This window comes from Oncorhynchus keta, chromosome 32 (genome assembly GCF_023373465.1).
Source record: "Oncorhynchus keta strain PuntledgeMale-10-30-2019 chromosome 32, Oket_V2, whole genome shotgun sequence".
NCBI lineage: Eukaryota > Metazoa > Chordata > Actinopteri > Salmoniformes > Salmonidae > Oncorhynchus > Oncorhynchus keta.
The window spans coordinates 28,969,827-28,986,921 of record NC_068452.1 but is presented as its reverse complement, the minus strand read 5'-3'; the positions used below and the strand labels follow the sequence as shown (position 1 = coordinate 28,986,921).

The 17,095-nt window shown below is 42.2% G+C and overlaps 1 protein-coding gene across 1 annotated transcript; it reads right to left on the bottom strand.

The window, feature by feature from the left end:
* Positions 1–2,479: 2,479 nt before the first annotated feature.
* LOC118365561 (low-density lipoprotein receptor-like) lies at positions 2,480–16,356 on the bottom strand. Its single transcript, XM_035747874.2, has 19 exons — positions 16,223–16,356; positions 16,062–16,122; positions 9,413–9,538; positions 9,166–9,288; positions 8,617–8,994; positions 8,359–8,481; positions 8,128–8,250; positions 7,829–7,948; positions 7,338–7,463; positions 7,040–7,211; positions 6,662–6,889; positions 6,428–6,546; positions 6,172–6,311; positions 5,895–6,036; positions 5,474–5,617; positions 5,111–5,359; positions 4,900–4,974; positions 4,609–4,772; positions 2,480–4,466 (listed from the first exon to the last, which is right to left on the bottom strand). The coding sequence occupies exons 2-19, from the start codon at positions 16,117–16,119 to the stop codon at positions 4,434–4,436; spliced, it is 2,643 nt and encodes an 880-aa protein (XP_035603767.1). The 5' UTR covers positions 16,120–16,122; positions 16,223–16,356; the 3' UTR covers positions 2,480–4,433.
* Between the last annotated feature and the right edge of the window lie 739 nt (positions 16,357–17,095).

The window sequence follows — 17,095 nt, the reverse complement described above, 5'->3', positions numbered from 1 at the left end:
CAAGAAAGTGAGTTGGTTCTACTCTTTTTGGCCATTTTCTGGTGTTTTGGAAAACTGAGTGGTTCGAGCATAACATGTCAACCCTGTTACTTTGGGAGTCAGTGCCACTTACTGTAGTAATTTAGTTTTTGAACCTATAGAGTTGGGAAAACTCGTTTTTTATTAAGTTGAACATGTGCTCTTTATCGCAGAATGTTAAAATGAAGTGAAATCAAACAGTTTTTTTTAACCAAGTTACACATCTCATTAGGCACCAAATTGGTGTAATTTATGTATCCTTTTATAATAGCCTACCCTGTGGCTCAGGAGTTTTTCTCACCTGACCTGGTATAAATTGGAGTTAAAAATTAGATGAAGATTGTCTTCATCTGAAGAAAATAGATCAAGAAGGGATGAAGAATTTAACTGGAAGCAAAACTACAAATCAATGCTTTCTGATGTGTAGAATGGCACTGTATCATGTCATCATTACGCGAGAGGGCTCACCTAAAAATGTCATGATATATAGGTAAACAATGGACAAAACATCAACAGGTTTCAGAAGGAAGTAGTGTCCTTCCCTGGTCTATTTCCACCCCCCGCCCACTGCTTCCCCTTCTGGGAAAAGTGAATACGTCCAACCTCTGCATAGAATATTGGCAGATATTCAATGTACACAAACAACCATCAGGATGGCCTCACCATTTATCTCTTCTGTAATGTTTACGTAAAATGAGAGAGTATGGTTAATATGTTTCCATATAGATAGGTTGTATTTCATGTTAACTCCACTGATGATGTAAACTGTTTACTACACCAATCTTTATGAATACCAGTATAAAGAATACTGCCCCTATTGATAGTTTGTTACAGTTTTACACTCTGCTGAACCTCTAATAAACTCCAGCTCCAGTTCAGCTGTACTGAACTCATGTTGTTATGTTAATGATTAAGGACAACCCCAGGTTCTTTGCTTCAAAAAAGCATCATGCCAACAAAAACAACCAGTCTAGGACACTGTTAGGAAATGAAGTTCCAGGGAGAAGTTATTAGTTTGGATGAATGTCACAAGTAAAGTAATCAAACAAAAGGAGGCTAAATATCCAGCTGAATAAGTGTCCTTGTTACTGACAGCTAGTTAACATTATTCAGACAGTGATCCAAACCCAACATCTACTTTATCTTTAAGTGTGTGCAGTATTGTCCTACTGTAACATGATAACCCAGTGTCCAAGGTCAGTTACCACCCATGACAGTCTAATAAGGATGGGGACTCTCCTCATTTTCCTAATTTTCCATCTTTCACGATGGCAGCCAGAGTCACAACCTGAATGGAATAGAGATGTATGTGTGTTTGTATGTTTTTTATGTATTTACTGTATATTCATAAGTACAGACATGAATGTGTGTGTGTGTGTGTGTGTGTGTGTGTGTGTGTGTGTGTGTGTGTGTGTGTGTTGTGTGTTGGTATGTTATCATTTATCCTCCCTTCACAGCCTTGCACTTTGTCTACAGTAGGGAGCCTGCTGCCAGGACACATAGACAGTTTGACCTGAGCGATATAGCCTGAGACCTCATTTCTTTCTTGGATGCTGTTCCTGTTATTCTTGGACACTCTTTTTTAAGGCTGCCACCACAATCTGCAAAAATGGTTTCAGTTGGATATTTGTGCTGTAAAAAGTGTTCTCTTGAAGTGTTCTTGTGCAGAAGCTTTGACATAAACTGGTGTCATTATGACTTTGTAGACCAGAAAGCTCCCGGCAATATGACATGAAGATGAGATATTGCAGTCTACATATGGAAAGAAAGTACCCATACACACTACCTCCCAGCTTGAACAAAAAGTAGGCCTCAATAAATAATCAGATCTGTGCAGAAACAGAGTGCTCCTTTTTCTTTCTTTTAAGACAAAAACAAGCTCACACTAAAAATCAGTCGTCTGAGTCCGTATAATTAAACACAATAAATCAACATAGTCCGGGAATATAAAACACCTGTGTGATTTGTGTATTTACAATCATACAATTTCATAAATAAATACATCATACCTCCCATGCTTCTGTCAGGAATTACAGAACGTTTGTGTTATTCAACAGGCTGTCATCCCGCTAATGTAATAGCCATTGGTAGTGCCCTTATTATATAAAAGGATAAAGTAATGTAATTCCGGAAAAATGTAATTCTCAAATTAGTGCTAAATATCTGATGGAATTATAAAGTATAATACATCTATGTGAAAGGTGACTATTTTGAAACTACTAAAGCATCTCAATATTAATTAATTATGGAAAACCAAAGGCAGTAAACACTATTAACACAGTTAACTTGTAACCTGTATTTTGTGTATGTATGACACATTTACAACACAAAAAGGCTTATCAGACCAAAACTTCAGGCTTCAAGTAAAGTACCAATCAGAGTGTAATGATTCTAAAATAAATATAAGCATTTATTTATGTACATCAAATGTTTAACGGTGTACAAATTCTACACTGGGACATCATGACCAATTTTTTTAATGAATATTTACAAATACATTATGAACATAATATTTACATATTCGTGATCTGCACTGTTGATGTTAGTTTACACAAATTTCTGGATTTATTCCATATGGCTATTGAATTAAACAATATGTTTAGTCCCAACCCCACATAAAAAAAAAAACACAACAGAAATATAAACACACTTTCACTGACTCAACAAAAATGTCTTTGTCAGGCTTAGGCCATATAACTCTGTCTGTCTAATACCTGTAACACTGTGACATCAAGGTCAAACACATTTCATTGTAAACAGTTAGACACATTAATTTCCCTCTGATCTCAGAGAAAGGGGTGTCAAACATTGTGGCCTAAAGCCACCTCAACACTATCATGAGTATTTGAATAAATCATCTGGTTAAAAGATTATCAGCATGATATATAATGGACTTGGATGGCTTCTATTCCAGTACCTAGAACTGTCAGAGTCAGTTTTTACAAATAAATCTCTCTCTCCAGTAAACAATGCTGTGAAAACCATTAAAAGGCAACTTGTGTTTCTGAACCTGAATGAAGACATGATTTGCTACACTTAGAAAAAAGGGTTTTAAAATGGTTCAGCTGTCCCCATAGTAGAACCCTTTTTGGTTCCTGGTATAGAACCCTTTTGAATTCCATGTATAATCCTCTGTGGAAAGGGTTCTACATGGAACCCAAAAGGGTCCTATCTGGAACCAAAAAGGGTTCTTCAAAGGGTTCTGCTATGGGGACAGCCCAATAACCCTTTTAGGTTCTAAATAACACCCTTTTTTCTAAAAGTGTAGTCTGTGTACTACTGTCACATGACACATGAACAATGAACATGGTTTAAGGCTTTCTGTCATAGAAGAATTACACAATTATATACTGCTTTCACACAGTTGGGCTTAAATGAAAGGAAGCTTGAGAAGGAGTGGATGACAGAAAGTAAGACAATGGAGAAAATGAGAAAGATACATCTCAGACAGACTGTCCTAAATCTACTGTCTTGGCTTTAAACACCATATTAGGGAAATGGAATGTTCCCACAGCAATAGTGTTAGAAATACAGAATAAGTGTCAGTGTGTTTAACTGTCCATTTGGATCGTGCTCCACTAGTGAGGCAATGTGGACGATTGGTATAAAAAGCGATGATTTGACTTTGTCCCTGTCTGGTGATGATACAGAGGTAAAATTGGCTCATTTATAGAATTCAAGACGACATTCACTCTCAAAGGGTTTCATTTCAACAAGTGGCTCAGGTGTTATCAGATGTTGATATTAAAACAATTCAGGACCAAAGAAATGAGTCTAGACATAGTAAATGATATGATCCGCTCATTATTTCTCAACATTTTGTCAGTCTCGGAAATAAGTCAAATAAATACCTACGTTATTTACAATACCTCATTTCTGAATTCTACATAACAAGAAAGAGAGATCTTTCTCAATTCTAAGTGGTGTTAAATAAAGTTGCTGTCACCTCTTATATCAAGGGCACTTCTTCACAAACACAAAACACTCAAATATTACAATTACATTACTGTTCTTTCATAATGTGGTTCAACGTCTGAACAGTCTTGCATTTGTTAAACATTTCCATGTTCAGACAAATTGTCTCTGAGAAAAATACTATGGTGTAGAATTGGCCAATAAAACTCAAGCTTGGTGGAGATGAGTTGATGGTCTCTTATGGCTCTGGATTGTGCACAAATGGGCAAGAAAGACACATGAATGAGAAATCTTCCTCCTTTTCTTTCTTTCTTTGTCTTTGAGCACACATTGGTTTGGTCAGCGGTATGACACTTTCTCTGCCTTCTGATGTCTTTGAGGTTGTGAGGTAAAAAAAAAAAAAGATAGATTGTCCAGGTAGCTTATATAAAATGTCTCTCTTACTCTTCTGCTCTCTCCACTTAAAGCGTTTGTGTTGGCAGGGAACGGCAGCACTACGGTCAAGCCTCATCATCAAGACTCACAATCTGTCTCTGAGGGGAAGGAAACCAAGAGGAATACATTAGGTCACTGAACTACAGCTACTGTACAACATACCATAGGCTACATATGCTAATACAAAAACACAAACAAGTGACATTGAGATTGAGTGTGTATGACAGATTGGCCTCTTACCGGTGGGTAGGAGTAGCCATCTGGACTGTGGCTCCTGCATATGTGCACCTGGTCTTCAGTGGTCTTCTGGTAGACTGGGTTTTCAAAGTGAATGGTGTTGGTGTTCTTCAGTCTATAGTTCCTCCACAGCAGCACGGCAACAAATGCCACCAGACACACAATGGCTGAGAGACAGAGAGAGACATACAGGTCAGAGGGGATTTGTTGATGCTAAAGTGGGGTTTTAAAGTTATTGGTGTGTAATAATCATGCTAACTGTGTGTCTAAGTCAGTGATGTTAAAGCAATTTACCTATAGGCAGCGCGATGTATAAAGCTGCAGGGGTTGAAGGGACTGTGGGTATAGCAGCAAATTCATGGTGGATGTCTGAAGGGCAAAACAAGAACAATTTAGATCAATGATACACCATGTCAAAGTGTGATGTTCCAAGTTTCATCTTTCAAAATATTAATTGCTGATAACTCCTGCATTTAATGAGAGCACACATTTAAGTTGTGCTTACCCTGAGTGGTGACTTGAGGCACTGTGGTAGTCTGGGCCTGGGGGATCCTGGGTGTATCTGGCTGGGCAGGCTGGGGGTTGCGTGGCACAGGCTTGGTAGTGCGGGGAGGCGCAGGCGTAACTGTGGTAGCGATGATGGGGGCCTTAGTGGCGGCGCGGGCTGGAGGTGCAGGGGAGGTGCGGGCGGGTGCCGGTGGGGGGTTGGGGGAGGGAACAATGGGCTTGACTGGAGTTGCAGGTGTTGGTGCAGCTGGTCAATATAAAGATAACACTTAGGTTAGATATTATACAGGAAGCAAGGGATCATATATTTCCCCTGAGTTATGCTACATAGAGAGGCTGAGGGTGCTAGCTAGATATATACCTGGTACACATTTCCTCATGTCTTTGGCCAGCAGCATGTTGTCAGGGCATGCACAGGTGTACTTGGGGGAATGTAGGCCCACCTGGGGGGCTGCCAGACACATGAACTCACAGCCTCCGTTGGCCACCTTGCACCAGTCCCTGCCTGGAGTGGGGCAGAGGGGAGGAGGGGATTAAGTCTGGGGACTGGTTTGTCTCAATAGAAAGCACATTGCTATTGCCATGCTACTGCAGCATTGTAACTTAATTGTAATAGTGAGGCTCCAGACACAAAAATAGCACTTTGAATAAAATGCATCCCTGACGTGCAACCGTTACACCAAAACATATTGGTTCCTAACTCTATGGCTACTCTTGCATAAACAAACTACTGATCTAACTAACTATGGGAAGATTAAAAAGCTGAGAGACCTGATACATACCAGTTGGCTGTTTGAGGTTGTGGTACAACACAATGTCCTCTGGGGATACCAGGTGCTCTGCCACAGGCTTGATGTCCCTGCCTGTCACACGGTTGGCACTCAGAATGGCATTGTTGCTGACATCTGTCCAAAACACTCTTTCCTACACACAGAATACACAGTACTCCATTTAAACATTTCTCATCTCTGCATAAACATATGAAATATATATGGTTATTTTCAGACTTATTTTCATAGTGCCTCATTTAAAAGTTAAAGTTGTAATTTTGGCACTCACCTCAAACACAGTGATGCCTAGGGGATGGGCTAGCCTGTGTTCATCTATAATGAGTGTCCTTCGGCCGCCACCCTGGACGTCGATACTGGAGAGGGTGTGCAGCTTGGAGTCCACCCAGTACAGCCGCTGGTTCAGCAGGTCTGACCAGGAAATAGGACAAGAGAAACTAGTCAGACCAGAGTGACCATGCAGAAACACACACAATTATGCATGCGCACCCTCACACACAAAGGTAGGAAGTTATGAAAGTGCTCACCAAGGGTGATTCCATTGGGCCACACAATGTTGTCTGTGACCAGAGCAGCACGGTCTCCTCCGTTCAGACCTCCCTTCTCAATCTTGGCTGGAGTTCCCCAGTCAGTCCAGTACATGAAGCTAGGAGGGCAGGAGAACACATTTATTGAAGCATGTCATCATTCAACAAATATCCTGTGTAGGCTCAATGTTTCTGTCATTGTGCTCAACCCTGAAGCCAATGTGTGATACCTACTTGCTGTGGGGGTCGACCACAATAGCGCGGGGCTTGGCCAGGTCATTCCGGAAGAGAGTCTTGCGGCGGCTCCCGTTGGCGGTTGACACAGAGATGCTGCTGCGGATACTGTCGGTCCAGTAGATGTTGCCGTGGACCCAGTCAAAGGCGATGCCCTCCGGAGCTTCGATGTCGCTGTCAATCACAACTTTGTGCTGTGCTGTGTCTGCAGCCAAGTCCATTGAGGTGCTGGATTGTAGGAGAAGGGTGGAAAATGGAGAGAAAATATATTTATTATACCATCATCATCATTCTAATCAACATCATCAAGATATCACTGGGAGCAATAGGAATACAACAGAGCTCTATGGATAAAGGTAACATGGAAGCTTTGCTCACCTGTAGATCTTCTTCTGGGAGAGGTCAGACCAGTAAATCTCCTTGGCAACCATGTCCATGTCCAGAGCCACTGCATTCTTCAGGTGGGGGATGACACGCGTGTACTCACTCTTGTCCAGTGTCATCTTCCTCACCTCATGGCGATTGGTGAAGAACAGATAGGCTACAGTGCCTGTGTGATCAGACGAGAGAGTATCGTTCCAATAACTGCAATGCATGACCCATGACATTTTTTAAATAAACTTGATCAAAACATGAGCAAAGTAAGCATTCAGTCTTTCTTAGGACCAATACTTACCAATGGCCTTGCAGGCTTTGGTCGCTGGGTCGACCTGGTAGCCCTCCTCACACTCGCACTTGTAGCTGCCCATATGATTGACACAGATCTGACTGCAGATGTCTGGGTTGGCACACTCATCGATATCTGTGGAAAGAGGTACAGGACAGATATGACGTCTGTGTAGCTGGCACAGTGTTGGAGAAGGTAAACGGTGGCATAGAGTCAGACAAAGGGGGTGTGACAGTAACAGCACGAGTCATCATGGCTCCACAGGGAAGTGGTCCAGTCAGGACAGAGACCTTCTCACCCCACTAGCACCAGCTTACACTGCCATACAGGGTTGAACTAAGGCAAAGGTATCAATGGGCACATCGCCTGGCTCTAGGCCTAAAGGATGTACAGTCTGAAGTCCACATTGGCACGGACATCAGATCCAATATGGCTGCTGATTGAGCCAACTTTTTGAGCTCTGTGGACACACATGCAGCTGCAATGGTAAGGAGTTTTACCTTCACAGCGTTTCTTGTCCGTCAGGTAGTAGCCGGTGGGACATTGGCACTCATAGCCGAACTTCAGGTCATTGCAGATGTGTGAGCAGCCGCCATTGTTGTACAGGCACTCGTTGGAATCTGCAGGGAGGGTTAGAGGAGAGAAAAGTGACAGTTCAACACCAGTCCACAACTCCTTTCTTTCAGCAACCACAGCTAGATAGCATTCCCATGGTTTCCATCCAACTCATTTTACGTGAGAAGCTAACCATAGGCAAAACAACATTCCCCCTAAGTACATGTTCCATCTTCATACTCACCACACTCTCTGAGAGGCTCATCTGACCAGTCCCTGCAGTCACGCTGCTTGTCACACACCTTCTCCATACTGATGCACTCCCCACTACGGCACTTAAACCTGGTGGGACCCTTGCAATGGCTCACTGTGGAGGAGAGGAGAGTGTGACTATAACACAAAGGTAGTATTACCATCCCAGTAGGTCACAGTAGTAGAAGCAGAGGTAGTAGCTTTATGTGGGGCAAGAGCCTACCATTGACACAGCCCATTTCATCACTCAAATCTCTGCAGTCGTACTGGCGGTTACATTGGCGACCGCCGTGGATACAGGTGCCATCACCGCATTGGAACTCATCGGGGCGGCAGGTGAGGCGGCCTATGGAAAGAAGGAGAGATTGAGAGGTCAGTCAAAAATTCATACACAACTTACATATTAAAGACAGAAAATATTAAAGCAAATATAGCTAACAGAAGTAATAAACGGGTAATAAGAGAGAGGGAATGTACTCACTACAGTTGGTCTCGTCAGAGCGATCCAGGCAGTCGAATCCTCCATCACATTTCCAGCTGCTGTGGATACACTCCCCGCTGCCACATTGGAACTCCCGAAGGGAGCAGGGCTTGGGGGCACCCCCAGGGGCTCGCGTCCCACAGTTCTGGGGCCACTCGTCGGAGCCATCCGAGCAGTCAGTGTCTCCGTCGCAGGCCCACAGGTGCGGCACACATACAGAGTTGTTGCACTGGAAGGAGGTGGAGCTACAGGTGGTGGGTGGGCAGGAAGCCTCGTCGCTCCCGTCATCACAGTCCAACTCCTCATCACACACAAAGGAGGCAGACACACACTGGCCGTTACTGCAGTGGAATTTGGTATCTGTGCAGTGCTTGGGCGCTGTGGGAGGAACAGAGACATGTGTGTTAGAGGGGAGCCTCATTTGTCAGGCTTATATCAGTTGGGAAAGAATGGGACTGAGAAGGAAAAGAGAGAGTAGATGAGAGAAGGGGAAATGTTGGGAGGTAAGTTGGGGAGAAAGGTACAATAGAGAGTGGAGAAGACACTCACCACAGCTCTCCTCATCAGCTCCATTCTCACAGTCTGCTTTGCCGTCACAGAGCCAGGTACTGGGAACACACTGGTTCAGACGTCCACTACAGCTGAACTCTGTGGTTCCGCATGTTCTGGCCGCTACAGGTGCAACCGAAAAGAGAGAACAACCATCAGTGACTGAAACTGAAAAAGATGTTGAACTAGAAGTGTGGTTCAATCCTCTATTATATTCCTATTAGCTACGGCGGTATGTGTTACTCACAGCAGGTTCCGGGGAGCTCGTCAGTTCCATCTCCACAATCATCTGTGTCATCACACACCCATCTCAGCGTAATGCACTTCCCGTTCCCACACAGGAACTGCCCGATCCCGCATACTGTCTCTGTGTCTATAAGGGAAAAACACACGTACCCACACGGTCAGTCCATGACTATTCATTCTGGTGAACAACAAAATCTCAAAATCAAAATGGGCTTTAAGGAGCATTTAACTGAATAACATTTACAACCCCGGATACAATATAAAATGGGACAATAAATCTCTCATGAATGAAACCAATTGCTGTTCTATTTATTTCTGGGAAGCACACAAACCAGATGCTTTCCCGAGAGGACACTGTATATACAGTGCCTTGCGAAAGTATTCGGCCCCCTTGAACTTTGCGACCTTTTGCCACATTTCAGGCTTCAAACATAAAGATATAAAACTGTATTTTTTTGTGAAGAATCAACAACAAGTGGGACACAATCATGAAGTGGAACGACATTTATTGGATATTTCAAACTTTTTTAACAAATCAAAAACTGAAAAATTGGGCGTACAAAATTATTCAGCCCCCTTAAGTTAATACTTTGTAGCGCCACCTTTTGCTGCGATTACAGCAGTAAGTCGCTTCTATCAGTTTTGCACATCGAGAGACTGAATTTTTTTTCCCATTCCTCCTTGCAAAACAGCTCGAGCTCAGTGAGGTTGGATGGAGAGCATTTGTGAACAGCAGTTTTCAGTTCTTTCCACAGATTCTCGATTGGATTCAGGTCTGGACTTTGACCATTCTAACACCTGGATATGTTTATTTTTTAACCATTCCATTGTAGATTTTGCTTTATGTTTTGGATCATTGTCTTGTTGGAAGACAAATCTCCATCCCAGTCTCAGGTCTTTTGCAGACTCCATCAGGTTTTCTTCCAGAATGGTCCTGTATTTGGCTCCATCCATCTTCCCATCAATTTTAACCATCCTCCCTGTCCCTGCTGAAGAAAAGCAGGCCCAAACCATGATGCTGCCACCACCATGTTTGACAGTGGGGATGGTGTGTTCAGGGTGATGAGCTGTGTTGCTTTTACGCCAAACATAACGTTTTGCATTGTTGCCAAAAAGTTCAATTTTGGTTTCATCTGACCAGAACACCTTCTTCCACATGTTTGGTGTGTCTCCCAGGTGGCTTGTGGCAAACTTTAAACAACACTTTTTATGGATATCTTTAAGAAATGGCTTTCTTCTTGCCACTCTTCCATAAAGGCCAGATTTGTGCAATATACAACTGATTGTTGTCCTATGGACAGAGTCTCCCACCTCAGCTGTAGATCTCTGCAGTTCATCCAGAGTGATCATGGGCCTCTTGGCTGCATCTCTGATCAGTCTTTTCCTTTTATGAGCTGAAAGTTTAGAGGGACGGCCAGGTCTTGGTAGATTTGCAGTGGTCTGATACTCCTTCCATTTCAATATTATCGCTTGCAAAGTGCTCCTTGGGATGTTTAAAGCTTGGGAAATCTTTTTGTATCCAAATCCGGCTTTAAACTTCTTCACAACAGTATCTCGGACCTGCCTGGTGTGTTCCTTGTTCTTCATGATGCTCTCTGCGCTTTTAACAGACCTCTGAGACTATCACAGTGCAGGTGCATTTATACGGAGACTTGATTACACACAGGTGGATTGTATTTATCATCATTAGTCATTTAGGTCAACATTGGATCATTCAGAGATCCTCACTGAACTTCTGGAGAGAGTTTGCTGCACTGAAAGTAAAGGGGCTGAATAAGTTTGCACGCCCAATTTTTCAGTTTTTGATTTGTTAAAAAAGTTTGAAATATCCAATAAATGTTGTTCCACTTCATGATTGTGTCCCACTTGTTGTTGATTCTTCACAAAAAAATACAGTTTTATATCTTTATGTTTGAAGCCTGAAATGTGGCAAAAGGTCGCAAAGTTCAAGGGGGCCGAATACTTTCGCACGGCACTGTAGCTACAAATTGATCTGGTACTGGTATTCCTGGCAAAGTACACAAATCAGACGCTTTGCCGAGAGGGGTTGCGTGGCAAGCCAAGCCCATGGCACTAAAAAGCCTTAGCAGGATAGGACAACCAGTGGTATTTCTCTGCTTTATCATCTACATACTGTCAGGTCAGTCAAGAACACAATACATTATTTCAACACCTGTATCCTGACATAATAAACCACAGGAAATGAAAAAGGTGTCTGTTTTCTGTAACTCTGTGTATGTTATCTGAGGCAAATACTTGAGCAGACCATAAATCAGAATATATAGAGTTAAAACAAAAGTGCTAGAGCAGGTTGCATCTTCTGGGTCTCATTTCCCAGCTTGCAGTCATACAGTATGTGACAGTGAGTGGTGGAGGGGATGGCTGTTCGGTGGGCTATGGCAGGGATGCTGGTAACACACCAACAAAGAGGCAGGGGGATGGGTGGGAGAGGCCCATTATGACCCTCTCCCTCAACATACACACATATACATGTACAGACACATACACATGCAAATTCCAACCTGCCTATAGAGGAGGAATGTGGAGAATCTACAACTCAAACACACTGACACATGCACACACACACACACTAATTTTACACCTGCCATTGGTAGTGGAGAATGTACATTTTTGTCAGTAATTGGGTGGTGGTGACTGAAGACAAATGAGAAGAGATCGTAGACATACAGTACTGGCTTATGTTATGTTCTCCTTAACATCTTCATTATCCTCCATGCTGTTCTGAATGCTCTTCATCCATCAAACAAAGACCTTCTAGACCTCCTACAGCTCTCCACCCAACCCCCTATCTAAATCACCCTAGTTAGTGAACTGGAAGAATCAATTAAGACACTGTACTGTACATCAGTGCCCCAGGCCACAGAGATGACTCACAGCAGTGTCCAGATGCCACTGGGAATTCCTTATCCTGCACTTAGGCCTCAAAACACTGGATGGACACCTGTTTCTGATAGGAGCCAAAGGGAGGAGCTTGACCAAAGGGAGGAGCTTGAATCACACCACTGGTAGCTGATTGGGTCAAGCGGAAGGTTTGCGTGATAATAACAGTAGAGATAATAGTGGGCTATGTACTCTTTTTACTGACCACTGAGGATGGATTTTCAAAACAGGACAGTTCCTGGGTGAGGTTTCTCACCAACGGTTTCAGTTGCAGGAACAATAATACCTACTGAATTGCACTACCATGTTATTACAAGAATGTAAATAAGGGAATTTGGAAAGATTTAACAATTTATGCTCATTTAACAGAAGGCTCATAGTTTGGCCTACATTTTCTTTACTGAGATATTTTGGTCATAAACTGTGACAGTGCAGTTCTGTTGCTTTTCGTTCCATTCTATTCAACAGATGTCAACAGCAGATCTGGGAAAGTGGATGGAAATTAAATGGGGAAATCTAGTACAGATATGACTCTGTGAACAAACAGTATGAACATGAGAAGTCAATGTCCTCATTCACCATGTCTCCACAGCTGAACAGGTTAATGCCATCTGGACCCAGCTGTCCCCATATAAGAGTGTACTATGGGCGGCTGTATTGTTGGGACCCTCTTCCATGTGCACTCCCTTTCTTTAAAGGTTTTATCATTAGTGACTTTAATCTTATCTTACCTGGTTGTCTTATCTATAGAGTTCCCTTGTCAGTGAACAAGACAAGCCACAAAATAAGAGCAAAACAACAAGTGAATGAATACCCACACAACATAAAAGAATACCCAGATGTGATCCCATTTCACACTGCCATCCCTTGGAAAACAGTTTGGGTTCTAGTAACTCACACAATATGACCCTCTAGGGCCAGGTGAGTATATTGACTTAATACCTGAAAACTCTAATCAAAAGCTATCAAAGTCTCTCTCTCTCTTTATCATATCCACCTGTCCTCATTCCCAGAGAGAAGTGATGGTCAGATGCAGGCGAATGCCCTGCCTTCAATAACATTTGGTTAGGCTTAAAGTTCAGTCCATCAAAGGCTCGGACTGACAAGGTTTACTGATTAACCTTGGGGAGAAATGTAACGTGGCATACTTGTTTGTCTGTCCTCTGATGTGTGGTGTGTTTAATTGATCTTCTGTTCTCTATCAGGACAAGCTGGAGGAGTGGAAACAGCTCTGCCCACTATTTGATGAGCTGTTGAAGCTGGCTAATGAAGTCAAAATCTCTTAATATGACACTTAGAAGGCATGGACATGGTTTACAGATAGCATGATAAAGTGATTTGCACAGGCTTACAGTTAATCTGTACCACTTTCTAAATAGGTGATGGAACAGATATTTTTTGAGATTGGGCATGTCATTCTGCAACTACTTTTATTTATCGCCCAGCACTCTCCATTTAGGCCCTCAGAAAATGTCATGGCAAAAACTGTATTCTTTCTGATTATTTGCAAATAGATTGAATCAAGTTCCCAGTGTGAGTCTCCCATTCGATTGTCACCATTCGATGTCACATTCTCGATATATCTGCACGTTGCAGATTGCGCAATATGAGGGATGTCCGCTCCTCCTGATAAGACAATAGACAATGTGAGAATGAGCACAGACTGTTTCAGATTGCTGATGCTCTCACAACAACACAACTATGTTGTGTCAATGGATAGGAGTGTGAGAGCCAGTTCCAACCCGTTCCTGGCACTTTTTCCCAAACATTTCCATACTGGTCCCAACACTAACACTGGAAGTTATTGCATACAGGGCAGATGGTGTTGAAACAATATGTTGGAATGTTGCCTCAAGAGGAATACTTGAAAGTCATGCTTTGTGGAGGTGGGCAAGAGGGATTCCTTTCATTCTCAGGGTGGCCCACCACAATGATGTCATAGGGCCATCAATACATCATGAAAGAGTCAAAAACACGCGTGAACACCAGAGAATCTAGATTGCAATGTGACTGGTTATTGCATCAATTGAGAACATATTTAGTCTATTGCAGCTAGAATGAGCTTGAAAAAATAAAGCAACACCCGCCTGTAAAAGCTGAGCCTAATTATACAGACTATAGATGCAAGGACTGACCACAGTGTAATTTATGCTGCAGTAGTTGTAATCTGTTGTACCTGAATTTGGGACCTGAGACCATGTCCCAGGACTTGACATGAGGACTCCTTTAAATGCTAGAATGAGCAGTTGAAAAATGCTGGTCATTTATGAACATTTGAACATCTTGGCCACGTTCTGTTATAATCTCTGTTTTGGTAAAATGCTGAGGAATAGGCCTGAAGCCCTAATGTAGGACTACCTGACATGATGGCTCAACCTGACTTCATAGACATAGCTGTTCTGACTATAGATGGTCATTTATGGACTGACCATGTTCTGGATATCAACATTATACTCTGAACCATGTTTTGAGACTATCCTCTCTAGGTTTTTACATTTTGCCTTTCTATTTTTTAGCAAACATTGTGGTAAAAATTGTTATTTTGGGTTTGATGGTTTCAACAGCTGGACTAAGCTGATGGTATGTATATAAATAAATTTGATTTGGCACAGCGGATATCAAAGGCACTGCATCTGGGTGCTTAGAGCATCACTTGTTTACAGTCCCTGGTTCTGATTGTACAACAGGCTGCATCACAGCTGGCCATGATTCCAGGCTGCATCACAGCTGGCCATGATTGGGAGTCCCTAAATCGGTCGAGCATCGTCCGGGTGTGGCCAGGGTAGGCCGTCATTGTAAATAAGAATATGTTGTTAACTTACTTGTCTAGTTAAATAAAAATATAATCAATGGGTGTATATATAATTAGATAAACTTCTAGTCATTGCGCTAATGCTAGTTAGCATTGGCTCGCTAAACTACCTCAGACTTTCTTCATACTGGCCAATGGTATCCACGAGTTCATCTGACTCCGACTCTTTACTTCCCAGTAAATAGCCTCATTGGCAAAATCCCGTACTATCCATTTAATTTATAAATACTAAAATTGATGTAGCAATGAAGGATTATAGCTTTAAAATAACAATAGCCTACTAACAAAATAATTGTCTTACACAAAAAAAGTATTGCACAATAGCGCAAAAATGTAAACTGCTGCTCTTCTCAACATGCACTACAACGCAAACATAATTTAGCCTCGACCCGGCTCCTATACCACAACAAGCTTTCGGAAACGTCTTGTTGCACATTCTCAAATCTGATTGGCCACGGAATCTCATGGCCAACAACAAATCAGAGGCAGTGAACGTAGTTAAATCATACAAATGCCGGTAAAAATAGATCATGTAAATGTATCTAAAGGCAAATGTGAGTGCAATGACAAAATAAATAATCGCCTACGCATTGTGATCTGATAATAATAAGAAACTATTTGTGTTGCACATTATCGCAGCTTCTTCAATATGCAACACAAATTTGACCTACATTCTACAAATAACTGGCCCCCTCCCCCGTCGTGATGCATCAGGCGATGTCCAAGAGTGGGCTATTTAAACATTTCAAATCGATTGATAACTGCCATTTACGATAGACATAATATTTAACAAGACGGTAGGCTATGCTTAAAAAATATACTAACTTTGCCACTATGCATTAATGGAACAAATAACAAATAAGCCAAATGAATTGGGAATTATTCCCGAAGTTTACGATACACTAGAGTAGACCTATGTTAGAATAAAGATACTTACTTGTTTGGACAACACAGCAAGGCAGGAACACCAACAGCACGCACAGCAGCCGTCCCATAGTCTGCAGCCAAATTGTTCAAATTATTTACACTTTACTCTGACTGTCAATAAGGCACAATGACACAGCTATAACAATGTATATGATATGGTTATTCATTTACCAAGTTAAAACGATTGTTTTATTTTAAAGTCACTGCTTCCAAGCTATTCAGTTCCTCTGCTCTTATGTTCTGGATTAAGATGCGTTTGGGACGAGAGGTTAGGCAAGGATGCTCCTGACAGTGTAATCATGTTTGGCAACATCAGAGCAATTTCATTGTGGTCCAGGAGTGGGCTGGAACGGGAGGAGCCCAAGAAGCATAGGGCGGGGTTTGGAGTGGTGTGATCTCTGGAATACAGAGAGCCTCACTATCGAAAGGCGTGTCTCCAGACGCTCTATTTTACTACTGTTTAACCCTTTGTGTGTGCGTGTGTGTATATGTGTCTTGAGTTAATTCTTAAAGCTCCATGCACGAACCGAACACACACACACGCACACACACACACACACACACACACACACACACACACACACACACACACACACACACACACACACACACACACCTAGACATACCAATATTTGTCTATAAGCTCATTCTGACAGGCGCTTCTAAGTATTCAAAAGCAGGATCTCCCTGGTCAAAACAATAGATAAAGATTGTTTGAAGTTTTGGTCAAAACATATTTGCTTGCTTTTCCGTGGGTGTTGGTAAAAGTGGTAACTATAAAGGTGATTCTTAATAGTGATAGTTTTACTGAGATATGTAGAACCTATCTTGTGACATTTTGATAAAACACAATTTCATGTACAATTTCATGACTCAGCTCAATCCAGACACAAACAGAACATGACATGGGGACAACCCCGAGGAACCCCAACAGCCTATGAAATACAACAGCAATGAGTTTGGGGAGAGAAGACAAATAAATGGGATGTTAGTGAACCAAACAATAAGCACAGAACATGTGATCAGATCTATCATGATGGCCTT